At 38.7% G+C, this 18,519-nt stretch overlaps 1 protein-coding gene across 2 annotated transcripts in view; it reads left to right on the top strand.

The window, feature by feature from the left end:
• The window catches only part of fign (fidgetin), a 58,751-nt gene extending 49,486 nt beyond the window's left edge, over nt 1-9,265 (top strand). For both annotated transcript variants that reach the window (XM_043248151.1, XM_043248150.1), the window contains exon 2: nt 1,971-9,265. In XM_043248151.1, the coding sequence (XP_043104086.1) occupies nt 1,979-4,192 (2,214 nt within the window). In that variant the 5' untranslated portion in view covers nt 1,971-1,978 and the 3' untranslated portion in view covers nt 4,193-9,265. The remainder of the gene's footprint in view (nt 1-1,970) is intronic.
• The last annotated feature ends 9,254 nt before the right edge of the window (nt 9,266-18,519 follow it).

Raw genomic sequence — 18,519 nt, 5'->3', positions numbered from 1 at the left:
GGGGATTTATTTATAGAGATATAGTGAGTAGACGTCCCAGTCTCAGCAAATTCAACTAGGGCTAGGTGATGTATTAAATATTTAGGTTATATTTGTAATGATTTTGCTGGCGTTGCAAAATTAAGTAATATACCAATGCAGCGACTTCAGCGCACTTTTAATTTGCTCATTAAGTGACTGAAAGACTATGTAATTAGAGTAGTTTCACGATGCTTTAGGCCTCCTTAAATGCTGCTTTCATTACTGAAGCGGAAATCTTTTTGAGTTTTGTAAGCTCGATTTATTTTTCATAAACCTGTTCAAAGTGTCCCGTTACTCTACCATGAATTAAAATGATTAATTTGTTTCACTGCTCAAATGTTCACAGGTGCTGCATTTTGCATATATTAAACTGTTCTGTCTTAAATTGTAATATTGAACTATATATTGCTATACTGGTGGATTTTTTTTTTTTTATTTGGTCAAAATGGTGTTTTAGGGAAACACAAAAAATTAATAAATGTGGCGTTTTGTGCGATTTATTTTTACATACTCTTATATTTCTATTATTATTATTATTATTATATAGCTATTTTGGGGTTGATATTTCTATTGTGTATTCTAACTGTTAACAGATTTATTTTTATGATGCATGTTCTACAAGAAGCGGTCATCTGTTTATATCATGTTTTGAGACGTATGTTAAGTTTTAAATACCCAATTGCCATTGAGTGCAGGCAAAGGAGCCGTCTCTGGACAATTTGACAGGCTTTAGAGATCAAGGTACACGGGCACATGGCTAAGAACTCGTAAACAGTGTCGTTTTCTGTGACATCTTCTTTCTTCTTTGTGCCGTGAATAGTGTTTGTGAGTGCTTAGGCCCAGTAAGCTCGGATAAGCGGGAGGTGTGTGCACAATAACACGCCTGCTGGACACTGCGGCCGAACGCTGTTGTCATCAGAAGTCTATCTAGAGACGGCGATAGTGTGCGCGCGACCACCCCCGTCATCCCGTCGGCTCTTGAGTAAATGTCTCTTTGATAATCCCATGCTGTGTCTAAGATGACAGCGTATGTAACTGCTTGTGTTTGCAGATGGAGTTTGGGATTAAACTTGATGGTGGCTTTTGAGCCCCGGAGCCAATAAAAGACAGAGGCTGCGGAGAGAAAAGACAGCGAGAAAGAGAGAGGTAGAACCCAGAGCGTCAGAGTAAAAGAAGGAGAGAGAAAGGGGAGCATTAGAGCGAACGAGAGGGAGGCAGGCATGTTTTTTCCTCCTTTCCAGTTCCCTGTGCTCCGGGAGGCGGGCGGGCGGCAGACAGAAAGCTGTTGTAATTCATGCCGTGCTGTGAGTTTGTGTGATGAAAGCAGTAGAGCGCTGCCTGGGAGATTGCTTTGCTGCACTCCTCCAAGCAGATTTGAAACTGTCTGGGACTGCTTTAGATGAGAGTTGGATTATAGAGTGACCTGCGATGTCTGTGTCACTCGGCTGTGTGCAGGGTGCATTATACTGTGCTAACCAGGTGTTGGAGGCCCAAATCGGCACTGTTCCTGCGATACCAACTGTCAGCAGTGTCTGCGATATGAAGCCAGGACTCTCGGAGAGCTGGATGGGGGAAAATGGAAATAATATTTTACTCTTGTTGTTGCCGTTTGTGTGCATTTCGTTTCTTTTCAATAGCAGTTGCTTATTGGATCATTGATTCCGACATGTCAAAATAGAAACCCCTGAAAAGCCCTGTGGTCGACCAATGCGTTTTTAATGGCCAGCACTGATTTCTGTTTAATACTTATTTTTCGCAAAACACAATATGTACATGCAAATTTCTTTAAACGTTGTTTAATTAACATTTGCAAGCCGTAACTCAGCAAAACATGTATTTGGTCATATATACACTACCCATCAACACTAAGCCACATGACCACGTCCGTTAAAGTTATGAACTTAAAGCAGATTCTAACACCTGCTTGTTTTTGTTTGTTGATTGTTTAGGCTTAAAGATGCAGTGGACCCCAGAGCATGCGCAGTGGGCCGAGCAACATTTCGACATCTCATCCACCACACGTTCCCCCGCACATAAAGCAGAGGCATACCGTGGACACCTGCAGCGGACCTACCAGTATGCCTGGGCCAATGACGATATATCAGCACTGACGGCCTCCAACCTTCTGAAAAAGTATGCAGAGAAGTATTCCGGTATCCTGGAGGGTCCCAGTGAGCGGGCGCTCCTGTGCTCGTACTCCGAGAGCGCCCCAGGACTCTTAAACGGACGCAAGTCGGAAAGCGAAGCATGGCAGGAGGGGATCTACCCAATGAGCTGTGCTGCAGATGTGGTTTCTGCAAGTAAGACTGGCATGACGCCTGCTCTGCCTCCTCCAGATGTGACGGCAAGCGTTGGCAGCTCCGCAGGGGTGGCGAGTAGCTTGAGTGAGCCCAGCTACTCCAGCAGTAACTGCGGGAATCATGCGTCTACTGCACTGCACTCGGGGATCCCCTCTCAGGAATTCGCTAGCAGTTACAATGGCTCATACTTGCATTCTACTTACAGCGGCGGGCAAAGCACACCAGCTCTCCCATCCCCACATCCCTCACCTTTGCACAGCGCTGGGCTTCTTCAGCCTCCACCTCCGCCACCTCCAACCCTAGTGCCCAGCTACAATGCAAGTTCCCCCAATCTCTCCAGTTACAATTACCCTCCAGCTGGTTATCCCCCACAGACTGCTGTTGCCCCAGGCTACAGCCCAGGAGGAGCACCCCCTCCCTCAGCTTACTTGCCCTCAGGCATTGCTGCCCCCACTCCCCTGCCCCCTTCCACCCTTCCCGGTTACTCCTACCAGTCCCACAACCATGCGCCAATTGCACCAACACCTTTGAACGGCAGCTCGGCCAACACATTGAAAAGAAAAGCGTTTTACATGACGGGCCAGGGAGATATGGACTCCAGTTATGGAAATTTCAACTACAGCCAGCAGCGTTCTGCTCAAAGCCCCATGTACAGAATGCCAGACAACAGTCTTGTTGACTCAACCAGAGGGAATGGATTTGACAGGAACGCTGACACATCATCTTTGGCATTTAAGCCCACGAAGCAGTCAATGCCACCGGATCAACAGCGGAAATTCGGCAGCCAGTCCGGGAGGGCACTAACCCCTCCTTCTTATGGATCCTCCAAAGGCTCCTTGGGACCCCTGCGACCAGGCGAGTCGTTTGGAAAGTTCGGCTCCCCGGTTTTGAGTGACCACGGTGACGACAACAGACAGCATCACCCCCATTCCATTGGCACAGCCACTTCATCCAGCCACCCCGCTGAGGAGCAGTTAAAAAACAGCGATGCTAGTTTGGTAGAGATGGTCACCACTGAGATTCTGCAGCAGACACCCCCTGTGGACTGGAGTGACATTGCTGGACTGGAGATGGCAAAGGCCACCATCAAAGATGAGGTCCTGTGGCCTATTCTGAGGCCAGACATGTTCAGCGGCATGGCCACATTACCTCGCAGCATCCTTCTCTTTGGACCTCAGGGCACGGGTCGGACTCTGCTCGGCCGGTGTATGGCCAGTCAGCTTGGAGCAGCTTTTCTTCTTCTAAGTGGCTCTGCACTGGTCACAAAATGGCTTGGAGAGGGCGATAAGATCGTCCAGGCCTCGTTCCTAGTTGCTCGCTGCCGGCAGCCTTCCGTGGTTTTCATCAGCGACGTAGATCTGCTGTTGTCTGCCCAGTTGAGTGAAGAAAGTCCTGTGAACCGAATCAAGAGTGAACTCCTCCTCCAGCTCGATGGAGTTCTAAGTTCTCCAGAGGAACATGTTCTAGTAGTATGTTCCACCAGCAAACCCGAAGAGATTGATGAGTCTCTACGAAGGTACTTTGTAAAGCGGTTGCTCGTCCCCTTACCGGATGCCACCGCACGACACCAGATAATCAGCCAGCTGCTCTCACAGCACAACTACTGCCTCAGCGACAAAGAGGTTGCGCTGCTTGTTCAGCGGACAGACGGCTTCTCCGGGTTGGATGTGGTCCGACTTTGCCAGGAGGCCATGGTTGGTCCTCTCCATGGCATGTCCGGCGCAGACCTTTCCGGAATGATGCCAGGTCAGATGAGACCGGTTTCGTACCAAGACTTTGAGAATGTGTTTTGCAAAATCCAGCCCAGCATATCCCAGAAAGAACTTGATACATACACTGAATGGAATAAGATGTTTGGTTGTAGTCAGTAAAGAGCGGGGGCATAATGAAATCTGTGGTGGCCTCCTCTTCTCTAAGAGGGGATACAATTCAGAATTCTTTGGGTGACACATGCAGTTAAAAAGTGTGGTTATTACAAATGTAGATGACCCCTAAAGAAGAACCTGAAGGACGGTCTGATACAGTTGAATGATGCATGGCTGTACTTAAGTCAAGGTCTGGCCCTTTGCACATAATCCAGACAGAGAAATACTGTTTTCTGGGCTCAGTACTGCAGACGCAGAGCTCCGCTTACCGAGAAACTCTGTAAGTGAGGACAAACTTCTTTGTGTGTAAATATCATTCTGCTGTTTTTGAGATTTTGTTGCTATGAAGTGCCTGAAGTGGTGCTTTATTGATTTGTATTTGGATTTGTTTGCCTCACCATCTACATTGGTGGCATGTGCTAATATAGAGAGCTTTAACATGAAACTAAATCAGACATGTTCTGCTTTTCGTTCCTTTCCTTGTTTTTCGACACTTCTCTCAAAAGAACAACAGTATTCCTCAATCAAGTCTGACCTGTAGACCCCAGGAAGGGCAGGAGAAGGTCCGTGTTGTACTTTGAATCTGGATCATAAGTTATGAAATTCGTTTGTGTTTGATTTTCTTCAAAAACTCAGGAAAGTGATTGTGATTTGTACAGTACCTCAAAAAAGATTATGCGATAGCACTACATACTGCTGACTACATTGGGTTTGGTTTCTAATTTGCTTCTTCTAAAATTCTAGGTTTACCTCAAACAATTAAAAAAAAATGAAAAGGATATGACTATGAATGTAACCAGAACATTTCTGGGTTGTTTGGAAGAAAAATTTGGGGAGTTTCTTTCTCTTCCGTTATATTCTTATTGTTCTTTCCAAATTACGTTGAAATTTCATTGTGGACATTGCTTTAAGTTTTGAAAGCAGAATTGTGTGCCAGTATTGACTACAGCACCTGTTCCTCCCTGCATAGCAGTTCAGACTCTACAACGAACGCTCAGAAATGGGCACTATCTGTTGTGTAGATAAGGTTAGTCCGAAACCACATCCACGTCAGAGTATGCAGTAGACGTCACTATTTGCGTTTGTCTCCTTTCTGCAGAATAGAGTTGGAGTGAACCAAAACTTTAGAAAGAGGCTACTAGATTCTTGAAGTGGAAATATTTTCACATTTTTCGTAACGGTTTCGTATGTTTCGTTTTTGTTTCGGACTCTGTCCTGCTGCTGTGTGGTGTTGGTGTAAAGATATCTGAAGGATCACGTGTACCCTGCATTCTGTTCTACCTCAGTTTAGCACTATTTTCTCTGCAACTAGAACAGAAAGATGAGAGCTTGGTGTCTTCAACCTCTTTAGGTTTGCTCTGCTCTGAAGCCTCCATAAAGAACAAGCTGCCTTTTTTTCCAAAAAAAAAAATGAAAAAAAAATGAAAGAAAAGAAACAACAAACGTTTGTCTACTACCTGTGCAATTCTTCTGCTTCGAGTGCCCAGATGACACTGAACACCCCTTTGTGTAAACACACACACATATATTATTGATGGGGGTCTCTATGGGGCCACTTACTGGGGCCACGTTGCCTAAAGTCAGAAACCTACTCTACGCAAGTATGCAAGTGCTCATAGCAACGCAAGTTAAAACATTGCTAGCTTTGTTGCTTTCCAAAATACGTCAGACTGCAATTCATAACATAACACTGAAGTGTCGCCACTATAAACTTTTTCTACATTTATGCTGCATCTCAATTTGCATACTATTTATCCTAAATAATGTTCAAAAATTATAATTACTGTGTCCCAAATGGCTGTAGGCCTATGCTGAATGAGTATTCCAAAGGTACTCAAGATTTCATGGAAACTTTAATGGCTAATATTTCAAATTAATTACAACTACAAACAAATGTATAATTAATTTTTTTTGATAAGTTATTGATATCATTATATAACATCTAGAATTTTGAAAAGATACGTTTGGTCATTAACCTTTAAATGCATCTTTATGCAAAAAGACCGGCAGATCAATGTGGTACTTAATTACTCTAAGGTGGTATAACTGATTTAAATGCAATCTGGAGGGTGTTAACTGTGACAACTTGATTGACCGGGCATGTTTAAACAGTGATGGGATACACGTAACCAATCAACGAAGCGGTCTGCGCGATAAAAATTGCATGTGCCAATGAGAGCATACTCTTAGGACTTTTAGGACTTGGTATAAGGATGCAGCATCGATACAGTTACTAAAATGGTGACATAACGGTTTATCTATAGACTCTTGCTGAGCAAGTTAGTCAAACACTTTATATTTTTATGTTTGTGCACCCAGTTTCCTTACGCCACCTTGAGCATGGAGGCATCTTTTTCTTCATTCAACAGGCTCTCGCAATGCTTTAACTAAGCGTTTGCTTTTGTGTACTTGCATACAGTATGTTTCTAGCCCAAGGTAGCACAGGATGTTGGTAACTGTAAGGGGAAACTTGTGTTTGAATGTATTTTTTTGTTTGTTTCTTGATATGTTTACTTTCTCTGATCATTTGTGTCAGCCTTTTTTTTTTTTTTTTTTTTGTTTAGCACTAGAGAGTTGAAGCGATGTGTTTCCTCAATCAGTCTTTCTCTTTTTTTTTTGCCTGTCTTTATATCATGTCTCTCAAATGTTGGAAAGGAATGCACTGTTTTCAACTTTTTTTCTTTTTTGTCCACTGCAGTGTAATTCGACACCATTTTAAGGTGCTTATTTAGCAGTTGGAGGCACCAGATCTCCAATACGTGTGTGTGTGTGTGTGTGTGTATATATATGACATATCCTTGAAGAAATATCTGCTTTTTCGACAGACATCCAGATAGTCTTTTCAGTAGCTGTGAGACACCACTTTCTTCACAATGTTCGTAAAGTGATATGTACACCCAAAGGACTACGATTTCTAACCTTGTTTTGTCGTCTGAAGTGGAAACCTTTTTTTCTTCTTAAGTGGTATTCTGCCTTCTTTTGTTTTGTGTTGTTTTGAAAAAAAAGTTACTATTGTGCAATTTGTCAAATGCACTTTTAACGTTTTGTGTTAAAGCCTATCACACTTAATTGTCCTCCCTCAAAACCAAAGCGAACAAAACTATTTCTGATCAAAACCTGATCCGTATCTCTGAAGATTTGAATTCATCCACACATTTAGGGAAACTTATATAGGACTTCACCCGTAATGTTCACAAAGTTTAGCTCCCGTTTTGTTGAAAACGATCAAGCTCTGGATTTAAAAGCCAAATAGCACTGATGAACAAAACCCACGTTGACCCTGAAAAGTACAAATGATCTTTTAGTCTTACCGCTGGTGTTTTCTAGGGCTGGTGCTCTACGGTAATGTTTGTAGCCTAAATGCTCTTGAACAAAACCGATTGCTAAATTTTATTCTTAAAAGCTCTTTGTGATTGGTTAAAGGAATGTTCTTGACCGCATAATATAAATTAGGGTTTGCTTTTAACACAAACCAAGCTCACTGTAACTTTACAAGAACACGGTTTAAGACTAGTCTGATTGAATATAATTTACTGTCTTTTTGTTAAAGCTGTAACCAATTTTTTTCATGTCATGACAGAGATGCAGTCCAGCCAACAACTCCACCATATTCAGCCGTTCATCCACTAGAAAAGTATTCCCACTTCATAAAGGTCGATTTAAACAAATTTACAGCTTTGTGCTGCATAATTCATGTAAGTGCTTTAACAAAAATGCTTTTAAACCCTCCAGCACTCTTGACCTGTTTACTTCCATTCCAAGTGTTACTGTAACTATGAATTTTGATTTGTTTTTTTAAACAGAAAAAAAAAAAAAAAAACAACTGAGGGATCAGTCCAAATTATTTTCAGCGGTAATCAATATCACGCCATCGATAGAGCTTAGCTCGCATTGAACCGGAACATTCCTTTAATTGATCGCAGAGAAAAAAAGGAAATGTGGGAACATCCAAAAGGTACAAAGTTATAAAGCACATCTCCTGTGTAGATAAGAATGCTTTTTGATTGAGTTCCGTTCCGGGTTTGTGTGTTCGTTTGCTTCAGCGCCGCTGTGGACGGTGGTTTCTTTTCAAGTGTCACCAGTGTTTGTTTTTCGACCATTATTCTTTACGACCATTTCTACCTCATTGCTACATATTGACATGTAGTACTTATGTTCTGTCTTTTTTGAATGTCACACATTTGTATAAAAGAAAATAAAAAAAAGGAAGAAAAACGTATAAAAAGGATTTAAAAGAACAAAAAAAAAAACCAACCCATGAAAAAGGCTTGTTCTTTAACCTGAGCAGTCTACCTCAGAGAGACTGTCTGTCCGTACACTGAGCAGTGGAGTAGCTGCACATACTGAAAAAGACACATTAGGCAGAGACGATGCACACTGACCACACCAACTCCACCGTCTGGGATATTGTGGACTGTATAGGTCTTCTCCAAGGTCTCTACATGCAAATTTTTTTTTCTTTCGTTTCTCAATCGAAGTAAATCGCTTTCCCCCTTCGTGAACTGTAGTGTGCATGTGGATGTGTATGTGTGTGTGCACTTATTATGAAGTGTGTAAGTGTGCATTTTTCTATATGAAAATTCTATATGAAATGTAGGTACATTTCATATACCATATTTGTACATTAGATACACTTGCACATTTGTGTACTTAATGTACATTTGTTATTAGTATAACATTTTGAAACGCACCACATACATGTTAATATGTGTGTGTATGTACAATATTGCCATAATTACATTCAACGTAAATGTATTTTCATGTATGCATAGGGACAAAGGACAATAAAAGATCATTCAAATGCTTTTGAAACGTCGTGTTTTATTTTTAGTTTTCTATTGCATTCCAGATGCATCACAATTTTAGTTCAAATCTCTCTACGAATCTGTTTTTTTTTTTTTTTGCTTTTCTCTATTGAAATGAAATGACATGGTAAATGGAAAGGTGTATTTGAGAGAGACCTATACACTGCACAATATATCGAACATTAAGGGTTTTGTTTCCTGCTGGTTTTTGTGAACTTCCCATTTGTGGAAAAAATGAATAAAAAGTTACTCATAACTGAGCACCAGCACAGACATCCAGTAAAAAATTATATATATATTATATATATATATATATATATATATATATATATATATATATATATATATATATATATACATATATATATATATATATATATATATATATATATATATATATATATATATATATATATATATATATATATATATATATATATATACACACACGTGTGTATATATGTATGTATATCTATGAAATTGAAGATTGTATTTCATTTTGTTTGGAAATGCACATTATCATGTGTGAATGTACACATTTATAAATGTTAATGGACTTTTCGGGAACCAGCCAATAAAATCTAATCTAACATCTGAACAAAACTATTAACCCCCTCAAATGGTTGGAAATTGCTGCAAATACAGCTTAAATTATTTATGACCACTTGCTTTTCAGTAAAGCAGCTTTGATCGTGAAAAGCAGTCATCTTTTTTTTTTCCCTTCCTTTTTGCGACGTACATTTTATATTTATATATGTAGTCTGATGATGCTGCGGATAAAATAATGCAACAGTCTGGATTTTATCTTAAGCTCCCTCTGTAGTCTATTAGTGCACTATTTGAGACAGAATGTTTGAAACCAAAATTATAGGTGAAAAAAAATGTCATCTTAAATCACTGCATTCAACTATACAATGTTGCTAACTGTTTTATCCTCATAAAAACCATTATTGACAATGCATTGTTTTGCCCAGACTTCAAAAAGGGCCTGAAGTTGTTCTTCGGTGAAGTTTTTCCAGCGCAACCGATTTAAAAGGCTGCGCTCTTTTGCATCGCACAAAACTAAAGCTTTTAAAGCACAATACCTGGAGTTTAAGCGGCACATTTCCAGCGCGCACGCCTTAAAACGAGTCGTCCTGATGCTACCCGGTAATTACGCTTCTGAAAGATGACCATTAGCATCTGTTTCCAAAACCATTTGCTGCATTTCTTAAATACAGTTTCCATTGTTTGTGATATTTCATTATTCTTCATTTCGAATAAGACATTCCATTAATGCCCTGGACCCCCCCCACACCCCTTTTTTTGATGGCATAATTATGTAGTTGGATGGTCTATGCGTGGGAAGCTGCAGTACAATTAACATTGGGAAGTTGGTGCATTTGGTGCCCATGGATGTTTCATTTGTAAAGAGCTGTGTGTCATTTCCACGGCTGTACATGTTAAAATACTCTCTCCTAATGGATGCAATTCAACAGGGTCCTCCACGGAAACGCAGGGACGAGGGGACGGTGAGAAGTAGTTTTTATGAGGTGATCATATTTGTAATTTATGTCTTAAATACAGAGAGAAGGCGAACGTCACATGCAGTTTGTGTTTATGGCCTTTTCGTGGGGAGATAAATTCACGAGAACGCCTTCAGAATCGGACACTAATGGGAGACGCGTTGTAATTTCTTTCTCATTTTGACTGTACATTTCCTTTTTATTTCAAATACCTGGAAGGTTGCCTCAGTGTTCATTAAAATGCAATTAATTCTGCAACTCTGCTGTTGAGAGCATGGTGTCTGCAAGTCTCCTTTACTTCGATATAGGTCACAGCGTGGCAGCCAATACCGGCTAGTGTTGCTGAGTCATGCATCGACTGATGTTGGCTTCTAATCAAGAGGCTTTAGCACCATCAAAAGTCTCTGGTCACTTTTTATTTCCTTAAGCTTGTCCTTAATGTCAAGCTCAGGTACCGCGCATCTGTATTGCTCAGCAGTGTGTGCATTACATTTAGTAAATATTTAGTTTAGTATATATTTAGTATATAAATATGCATTCATGCATATCCAATAGAAATTAATTCATACATATAAGGCAAGACACCATAGGTTAACAGGTGAATCTTTTTTAATATGCATCATTTTCCAAAGAAGAATTTTAAAGCTTGTTCTAGTCACTTTTTATCTTTTTTTTTGTTTTTTAACACAAATGCAAGGGAGAAAAAAAATTATTTTCGACATTATTTGTAATCCTAAACCTTAAAACTGACCAGTGCATGAAAAATAACAGTGTTATTATATATTATATATAGTGTGTCGTTACCTGCAATCAGATAGAAAAAGGAGTTTAGTCTTTCATTTTCTGAGATCTACATCTGAATTTCTTGGCAAGTATAACACTTCAAGATTTATCTTTTTTTTTTCAATTGCATATTGTCATACGTCCACTATTGCAGCTATATATACTTTTATGTACTGTATACGGTTTACAAGCAATATCTACACAAGAGAACATACAGTTCCACGCATCCCTTTCATATACATATACATAAGCACACAGGGTGACTGATTTCTTTTCACTTTCTTGAGTCATTTAATCTCACTGCAAAAGTTAAACCAACTGTATGTAGTTTTTTTTTTTAAACAGCGGATCACTGTATATACAGACAAGTCTTCAAGGTCAGCAAACAAAAGCATAATACTGCGGCACAGGAAAGGAGACTGGAAACCTTTTTTAATGGATCCTAATAGAAGACAGGCTTCACTACAATTAATAAACCGCTTTTATGGGGCAAAAAAGCATTTGATCAATGGACACCCTTTGACGTGTGCCGCTAAGCATTCGTTTTGAAGGAATCTATATTAGAGTTTATAATAAGTGTGATAATAGACACGTTTGCTGCAGGTAGCGTTCAATTTCACTGCACTTGCCATTCATTTCTACAATAGCTATCTGTAAACAGCGATTAACTGGATCAAAGCTGTGATGCGATCGCTTATCAAAGACGCATTTGATCCAAACTGATCGTTACTTTCCTCACCGGTAGAGCCGCGGAGGTCGGTAACTCCTAATAATAATAACCGTCTCTCGGCTGGCTGTAAACATGCATTCGTTCCTGCCATATTTCGAGGAATTTCGGTCCCCAATCTACAAACTAACACATTCCCAAAACAGACCGGGAAAGAAGCAGAAGACGTTTGCCTCAGTATGTAAATATGTGTATATATATATATATATATATATATATATATTTTTTTTTTTTTTTTTTTTTTTTTTTTTTTTCAGTATTTCCAACATAAGAACACAACCTTTATTATGCAATACAGCAAGTTTAAAATGCACTGGCGCTATATTCTGTGCTCGTCTGTAAAGCGGCAATTAAACCGATCTCTTCTTTGTGGTTTAACGTTCGATAGAGAAGATTTGGAGAACATTTCCGTTCACAAAGGCAGGCTGTGAAATCAAACTTCAGGCCTCGGTTCGCTGTCATCAGTTTTAGTATGATGAATGAGATACTCGCTTTCCTTTGATTCTCAGTTTCAAACAAACAGAGCCGGATAGAAAACTCTTCCTTCCTGGTATTGATTGTCTGGTGAGTGTTTTCGTGGAAGCGAGTCTGCAGAATATCATGTGCGCTTGTGCGTGCGTGCACTTAATATTCATATGCACTTATTATATACACAGCTATTTAGAAAATGTATTAATGACAAGACGACGGGAAATGTTTGCGCATAATCTGGTCCAGTCCGTAAAGATTTGCCAGCTTCCTCGAGCATTAACTGAGAAAACGTTGAATAAAATGACAATTATAAGCCCTGTCTTCCAAATATCAATATCATCTTGCTAATTGGAATGATGAACGTCAATGTAGTCTTTGAACTTGATTTTATTTCTAGAAATAATTACAGAAATGATAGGGAGCAGAACACACACACAACGATGGGGATAAAATAGCCACATAGAATTGAGACAATTCTTCCATCTAAGATCCACTCGTACTAACATTAAACTCTTCATTAGCATTCTCATGGAGTCTGTAGACTTTATTTCTGGACGAAAACAAAAGGCCACACAATAATATTTAAAACATAGTAAATAAGTGGTGATAAGAAAATGGGAAAAAAAAAGATAAGAGAAATTAGATTCCAGTTGAGAGCTAGGCTGTGTTTTGGAAATCCAGCAGAAAGTCTGTATATATTATATAAACACGCACGTGCATGTACTTACACTATATGCACTATGTGATTAAAACACGGGCAAAATCATATAAAACAAAAACTGTGTCCCATATGACATACTATATATACACTTATACACTATGTACTCCATGTAGTGTATGAATGGAGTTATTTTGTCAGTCGTAATCATTAAATCTGCCACAGTTGAGTGCATAAAGTGTCCGACATCCCACACTTTTCTTTTTTAATAATTTAAGTGAATTATCTGTGTTTTTAAAGTGCACTTTTTCTTCTTTTGGAACGCACTACTTGTACTATTTATACAAGCAAACGTCACAGAATAAATAGTGCACCTAAATTACTCTCCAGCTATTAGGACCTATTTTGTAAATATCAAAGATCCACTTAGCGTTAGTGTTCCTCATTAACATTCTGAAGAATGTGGAGTGCAAAGTTTGTAGATATTACTGGGCATAACCGACTGATGAAACACATATACGTTCACAAATAACAAATAAGTGGTGGTGGGAAAAAAAGAAGTTGTGTAGAACAAATTAGCGTCCTCATTAGCATTCTGTGAAAGTGAAGTGGAAAAGCCGAATAAAAATAAATGCTATATATAATAAATAGCTGTTAAGAACTATTTTGGAAACATTAAAGATCCACTTGTTATAGAGTTAGCGTCCTCGTTAGCATTCTGATGAAAATGAAGTGGATTCTGTATGTATTACTGATTAAAACTAAATGAACACACACACACAAACAGAACACAAATAATAATTATTATTATTAATAAAAAAAACTAATTAGGTGTATTAGGACCTAGCCTTAATGTTGCAAATATTAATTAGCATTAGTGTCTACGTTAGCATTCTGATGAAAGTGGAAATTGATATTTATGAACAAAACCAACACACATAAAATAAAAATGAATTAAAAAAATAAATAAAGTTGTGTGAAATAAATTAGCGTCCAGTTATTAGGACGTAAATGTTCAGTAAATATCAAAGCACCACTAGCGCTAGCGTCCTCATTAGCATTCTGATGAAAGTGAAGTGGAAATCTGTAAACTTTATTCTGTTTTTACCGAGCCTCCAGAAAAATAGTTATTAGGGCCTATTTTGTAAATATCAAAGATCCACTTGTCCTAGCGTTAGCTTCCTCATTAGCATTCTGATGAAAGTGGAGTGGAAAGTTTGTAGATATTACTGGACAAAGCCAACTAATCAAACACATATACATTCACAAATAACAAATAAGCGGTATAGGAAAAATAAAGTTGTGTAGAACAAATTAGACTCCAGTAATTAGGACATAAATGTTGTGAATATCAAAGCTCCGCTACTGTTAGTGTCCTCATTAGCATTCTGATGAAAGTGAAGACGAAAGCCTGAATCAAACTAAAAATAAAAAATAAATAAAAACACTAGCCTATATAAAAAAAATTAGACTTCAGTTGTTAGGACATATTTTGTAAATATCAAAGATCCAGTTGTTATAGCGCTAGCATCCTCATTAGCATTCTGGTGAAAATGGAGTGGAAAGTCTGGATAAAACCAACTGAACAAACACACACACAAATACAAAATAAACAAAAATAACAATGACGGGACAAATAAAGTTGTGTAAAACATCAGACTTCAGTTATAAGAACCTATTAGCATTGGAGTCTTCGTTAGCATTCTGATGAAAGTGGAAAATCGAAGGGTATTTCCGACCAAAACCAATACGCACACTAAACATTTATAAAAATGGTGATTAAAAAACAAGAAAGTAAAGTTGTGTAAAACAAATTAGTCTTTAGTTATTAGGACCTAAATGTTCTATAAATATCAAAGCTCCACTAGCGCTAGCGTCCTAATTAGCATTCTTATGAAAGTGAAGTGGAAATCTGTGAACTTTATTCTGTTTTATTTCTGGCCAAAACCAATTGAGCCAAGAAAAAAGAAAGAAAGAAATAGAATACAGGCGTTGATAAGAAAAGAGGGGAAAACTAAAGTTGTGTGAAATAAATTACACTCCAGTTATTAGGGCCTATTTTGTAAATATCAAAGATCCACTTGTCCTAGCGTTAGCTTCCTCATTAGCATTCTGATGAAAGTGGAGTGGAAAGTCTGTGAACTCGGAGGTTATCTGACGCGCGCCTCTCTCTCTCTCTCTCTCTCTCTCTCTCTCTCTCTCTCTCTCTCTCTCTCTCTCTCTCTCTCTCTCTCTCTCTCTCTCTCTCTCTCTCTCTCTCTCTCTCTCTCTCTCTCTCTCTCTCTCTCTCTCTCTCTCTCTCTCTCTCTCTCTCTCTCTCTCTCTCTCTCTCTCTCTCTCTCTCTCTCTCTCTCTCTCTCTCTCTCTCTCTCTCTCTCTCTCTCTCTCTCTCTCTCTCTCTCTCTCTCTCCCTCGCACACACGCGCCGCTCAAGAGGATGAGGCGCGGACCTCTCTCAAATCACTTCCTTCATAACAATTAAAATATGCAAAGTGATAATTTTCTTTAAGTAGCCTTAAATGTGCAATCGATTTAAATGTGAGGGAAATTGCCTAAAGCTCCGGGCGAGGCGGGGGGAGAAAAAGAATAAATTATGCAAATCGCAGAAAGGACTCTTGAAAGCCTAATTTTTCTGTAATAAGCATACTGTTTCATTTAATTTTTTGCCTCTTATTAAAAGTGACAGTTCTTTTGCACCGTCTGATGGCTATATCTGACACAAGCCGGCGGAAATGACTGGCCGGCTAAACGCTAAAGCGTTTTCTCTAGCTTTTAGATGATGGTTACATTCACAAAGTAATTATGCGACGGAGAGTCCAGAAATAAGCTTTAATTACATAGTAATCGCCTCTGATGGACACTGGGAAGTGTGAGAGCTGCCAGACTGCAATCCATCAATGCCAAACCCCTGGCCACTTTTAATTCTCCTTCATTTGCATCATAACCTCCGCACCAAGTTGCACAAATGCTGTTAAATGTTAATAGGACCTGTCTCTCTACTCAGAATGAATGCTTAAGCCGTTTTCATCTCTCTCTCTCTCTCTCTCCCCACGACCCTCTTTTCTTCCACTATCTCCCTCTCTCACCCTCCGCACGCAGAGTCTCCGGCGCGCCGTCAGGAGAGAGCGTTAGTCCGAGACAGCGCATGGTCACTGCTGCACTAATTGGGAGCACTATGCTAAGTTTTATCTCCTCATTTCTAACAAGCCATACACACAATCCCTGACGCCTCTCTGTGTGTGTGTGTGTGTGTGTGTGTTCGGGAGGGAAAAAAAGTGAAGGATTTGTTAATGGTTTGTGTGCGTGTGAAGTGTGTAAGTGCACGATATAAAAAAAAGAAGAGCATGCTTTTTATGTGTACTTTGCCTTACCACATCTGAGTACTACTGCAATTACTTGATAAAATCTGACAATGTGCCCGTAATCGTTCTCTTGCTCTCCAACACGTTTGCAAACACACGCATGTGTTTTTCTATCACTTGCCAGTTTTATTTTGCTCATTCAGAACAATGTCATAAGGTTTGCGTGTCGTATTTTTAGCGGCACGTGACGATAAACTACATCTAAAATCGAGCTCAGTTGTTAAACTGGAAAAAAGGATAAATACGTTTGAGCGGATGTCAGCCTGTCAAGACCATTGTCCTCGACGTAAGAAGTGAAGAAAAAATATTGAATCATTCTTAAGAATAATTGACCCAAATATAAGACGGCTGTGAAAATAAGTCTGCGCTGTTTATTCATTTGACCATTCGTTCAAAACGATAAAAATACAACCTTTAACTTTAGTAAAATAAATAAAAATTGTGATTATGGGAAAAAAAAAATCACATTATGAAATTTTCTCTAATACATAAAAGTGGTACCAACAGCCGTGACCATTCTTATGATTAAAATATGGTTGAATGATATTTCCTATTCATGTTTGCATTTTTTTGTCACACCAATTGGAGCATTACTCAGCCCTGGCTTCCTGTAACACAAAGGCCACAATCATCGATCACAAAGTCATTGAAATCAAAGAATATAGTTCTGATGTGCAGAACAAGAAGAATTCTCCTACCTCATCCAAAAATAAACTCCAACATGTTCTGTTGTCAGACACGACTGGATCCTCAAACAGGACTGTATTCTATGGTCTAAAAATGAGCTTTCTGACAGCAAACACTCAAGATGGGTAATAAAAAAGTACCCCATTTGTACAATCAAATCTACTGTATTTTTACTGTTGTGGGCTACTGAAATTGTACAATGGGCAGAGGTTGGATTTTTCAACAGGGCAATGATCCACAAACAAACATCAAAATGAAAATGGGTCACTGAGAACAAACCAAGCTTCTGACAGTTCCCCGACTTGAACCGACTTGATTAACTGTGGCTAGTATTTTCTTATTACTCAAGAAAAACATTTATTTTATTATGAAGTTTCCCTCCTATTTTAAATTTGTTTGTGTGGGTTAAATTAATGAATAAATGCACAAACAATAACAAGTTTGTGCGTGTATAAATATATATTAAATATTATTATGTGCTTGTGCATTAAGACTTTTACAACACAATATGAAGTTATGTATTTAAAATATAAAATTGTAAATATCTCAGTAGTATATATTTGCTCTGCCCTTTTACGCAGTAAAAATACCGTATTACAGTGATAAAAAAATGGACTAATAATGAAAAAGTAATGCAAATTATGCCATTCGAAAAATAATGCCATTATTCAAAATATCTTAAATACAGTCAGATTTAAATGTGTAAAAAAAATTATTTTTATTTGAATTGAAAAATTAAAATGAATAATAATAATAATGTTTTATTGCCATTAATTTCTCCTTTTTCAAGTTAAGATTTAAGACAATAAGCTATTTTAAAAAAATGGCATCTGTCTAATACGTTTTGGGGAAGAATCAGATTTGGCCTGTAAATGTTCTCGACAGATTTTGTAGTATGCACCTAAAAACATTTATTTCAAGCAAGGAGATATTTAACGGAATATCTGCTGTTATCATTATATATATATATATATATATATATATATATATATATATATATATATATATATATATATATGGTTATACAGAGAAACAAAGAAAGTGTTTGTGGACTGCCAAGAGAAGCAGACTACACACTCGTGCATTTATAAACGCATTTAAAGAGCTTCCAAAAAATCGATATGGAATAGCTGCTCGGTCCAAACAGGGATGCGAGACCACAGAGGCTGCTGTCTAGCTGCAGGCAGGACTGACTGTGTGAGCAAAGGCGTAAGTGCATGCAGAACGTGTGTGTGTTTGCAGAGAGAGAGCGAGAGCAGGTGGCTGTGGCCTCCAGTCAAACCGCCAAACTGCCCACCTCCAATTAGCACTTGACTTCGCTGCATAGAGTTAAAA

This window comes from Puntigrus tetrazona, chromosome 9 (genome assembly GCF_018831695.1).
Source record: "Puntigrus tetrazona isolate hp1 chromosome 9, ASM1883169v1, whole genome shotgun sequence".
In the NCBI taxonomy this organism is placed as follows: domain Eukaryota; kingdom Metazoa; phylum Chordata; class Actinopteri; order Cypriniformes; family Cyprinidae; genus Puntigrus; species Puntigrus tetrazona.
This window is presented reverse-complemented; position numbering and strand designations above follow the sequence as displayed.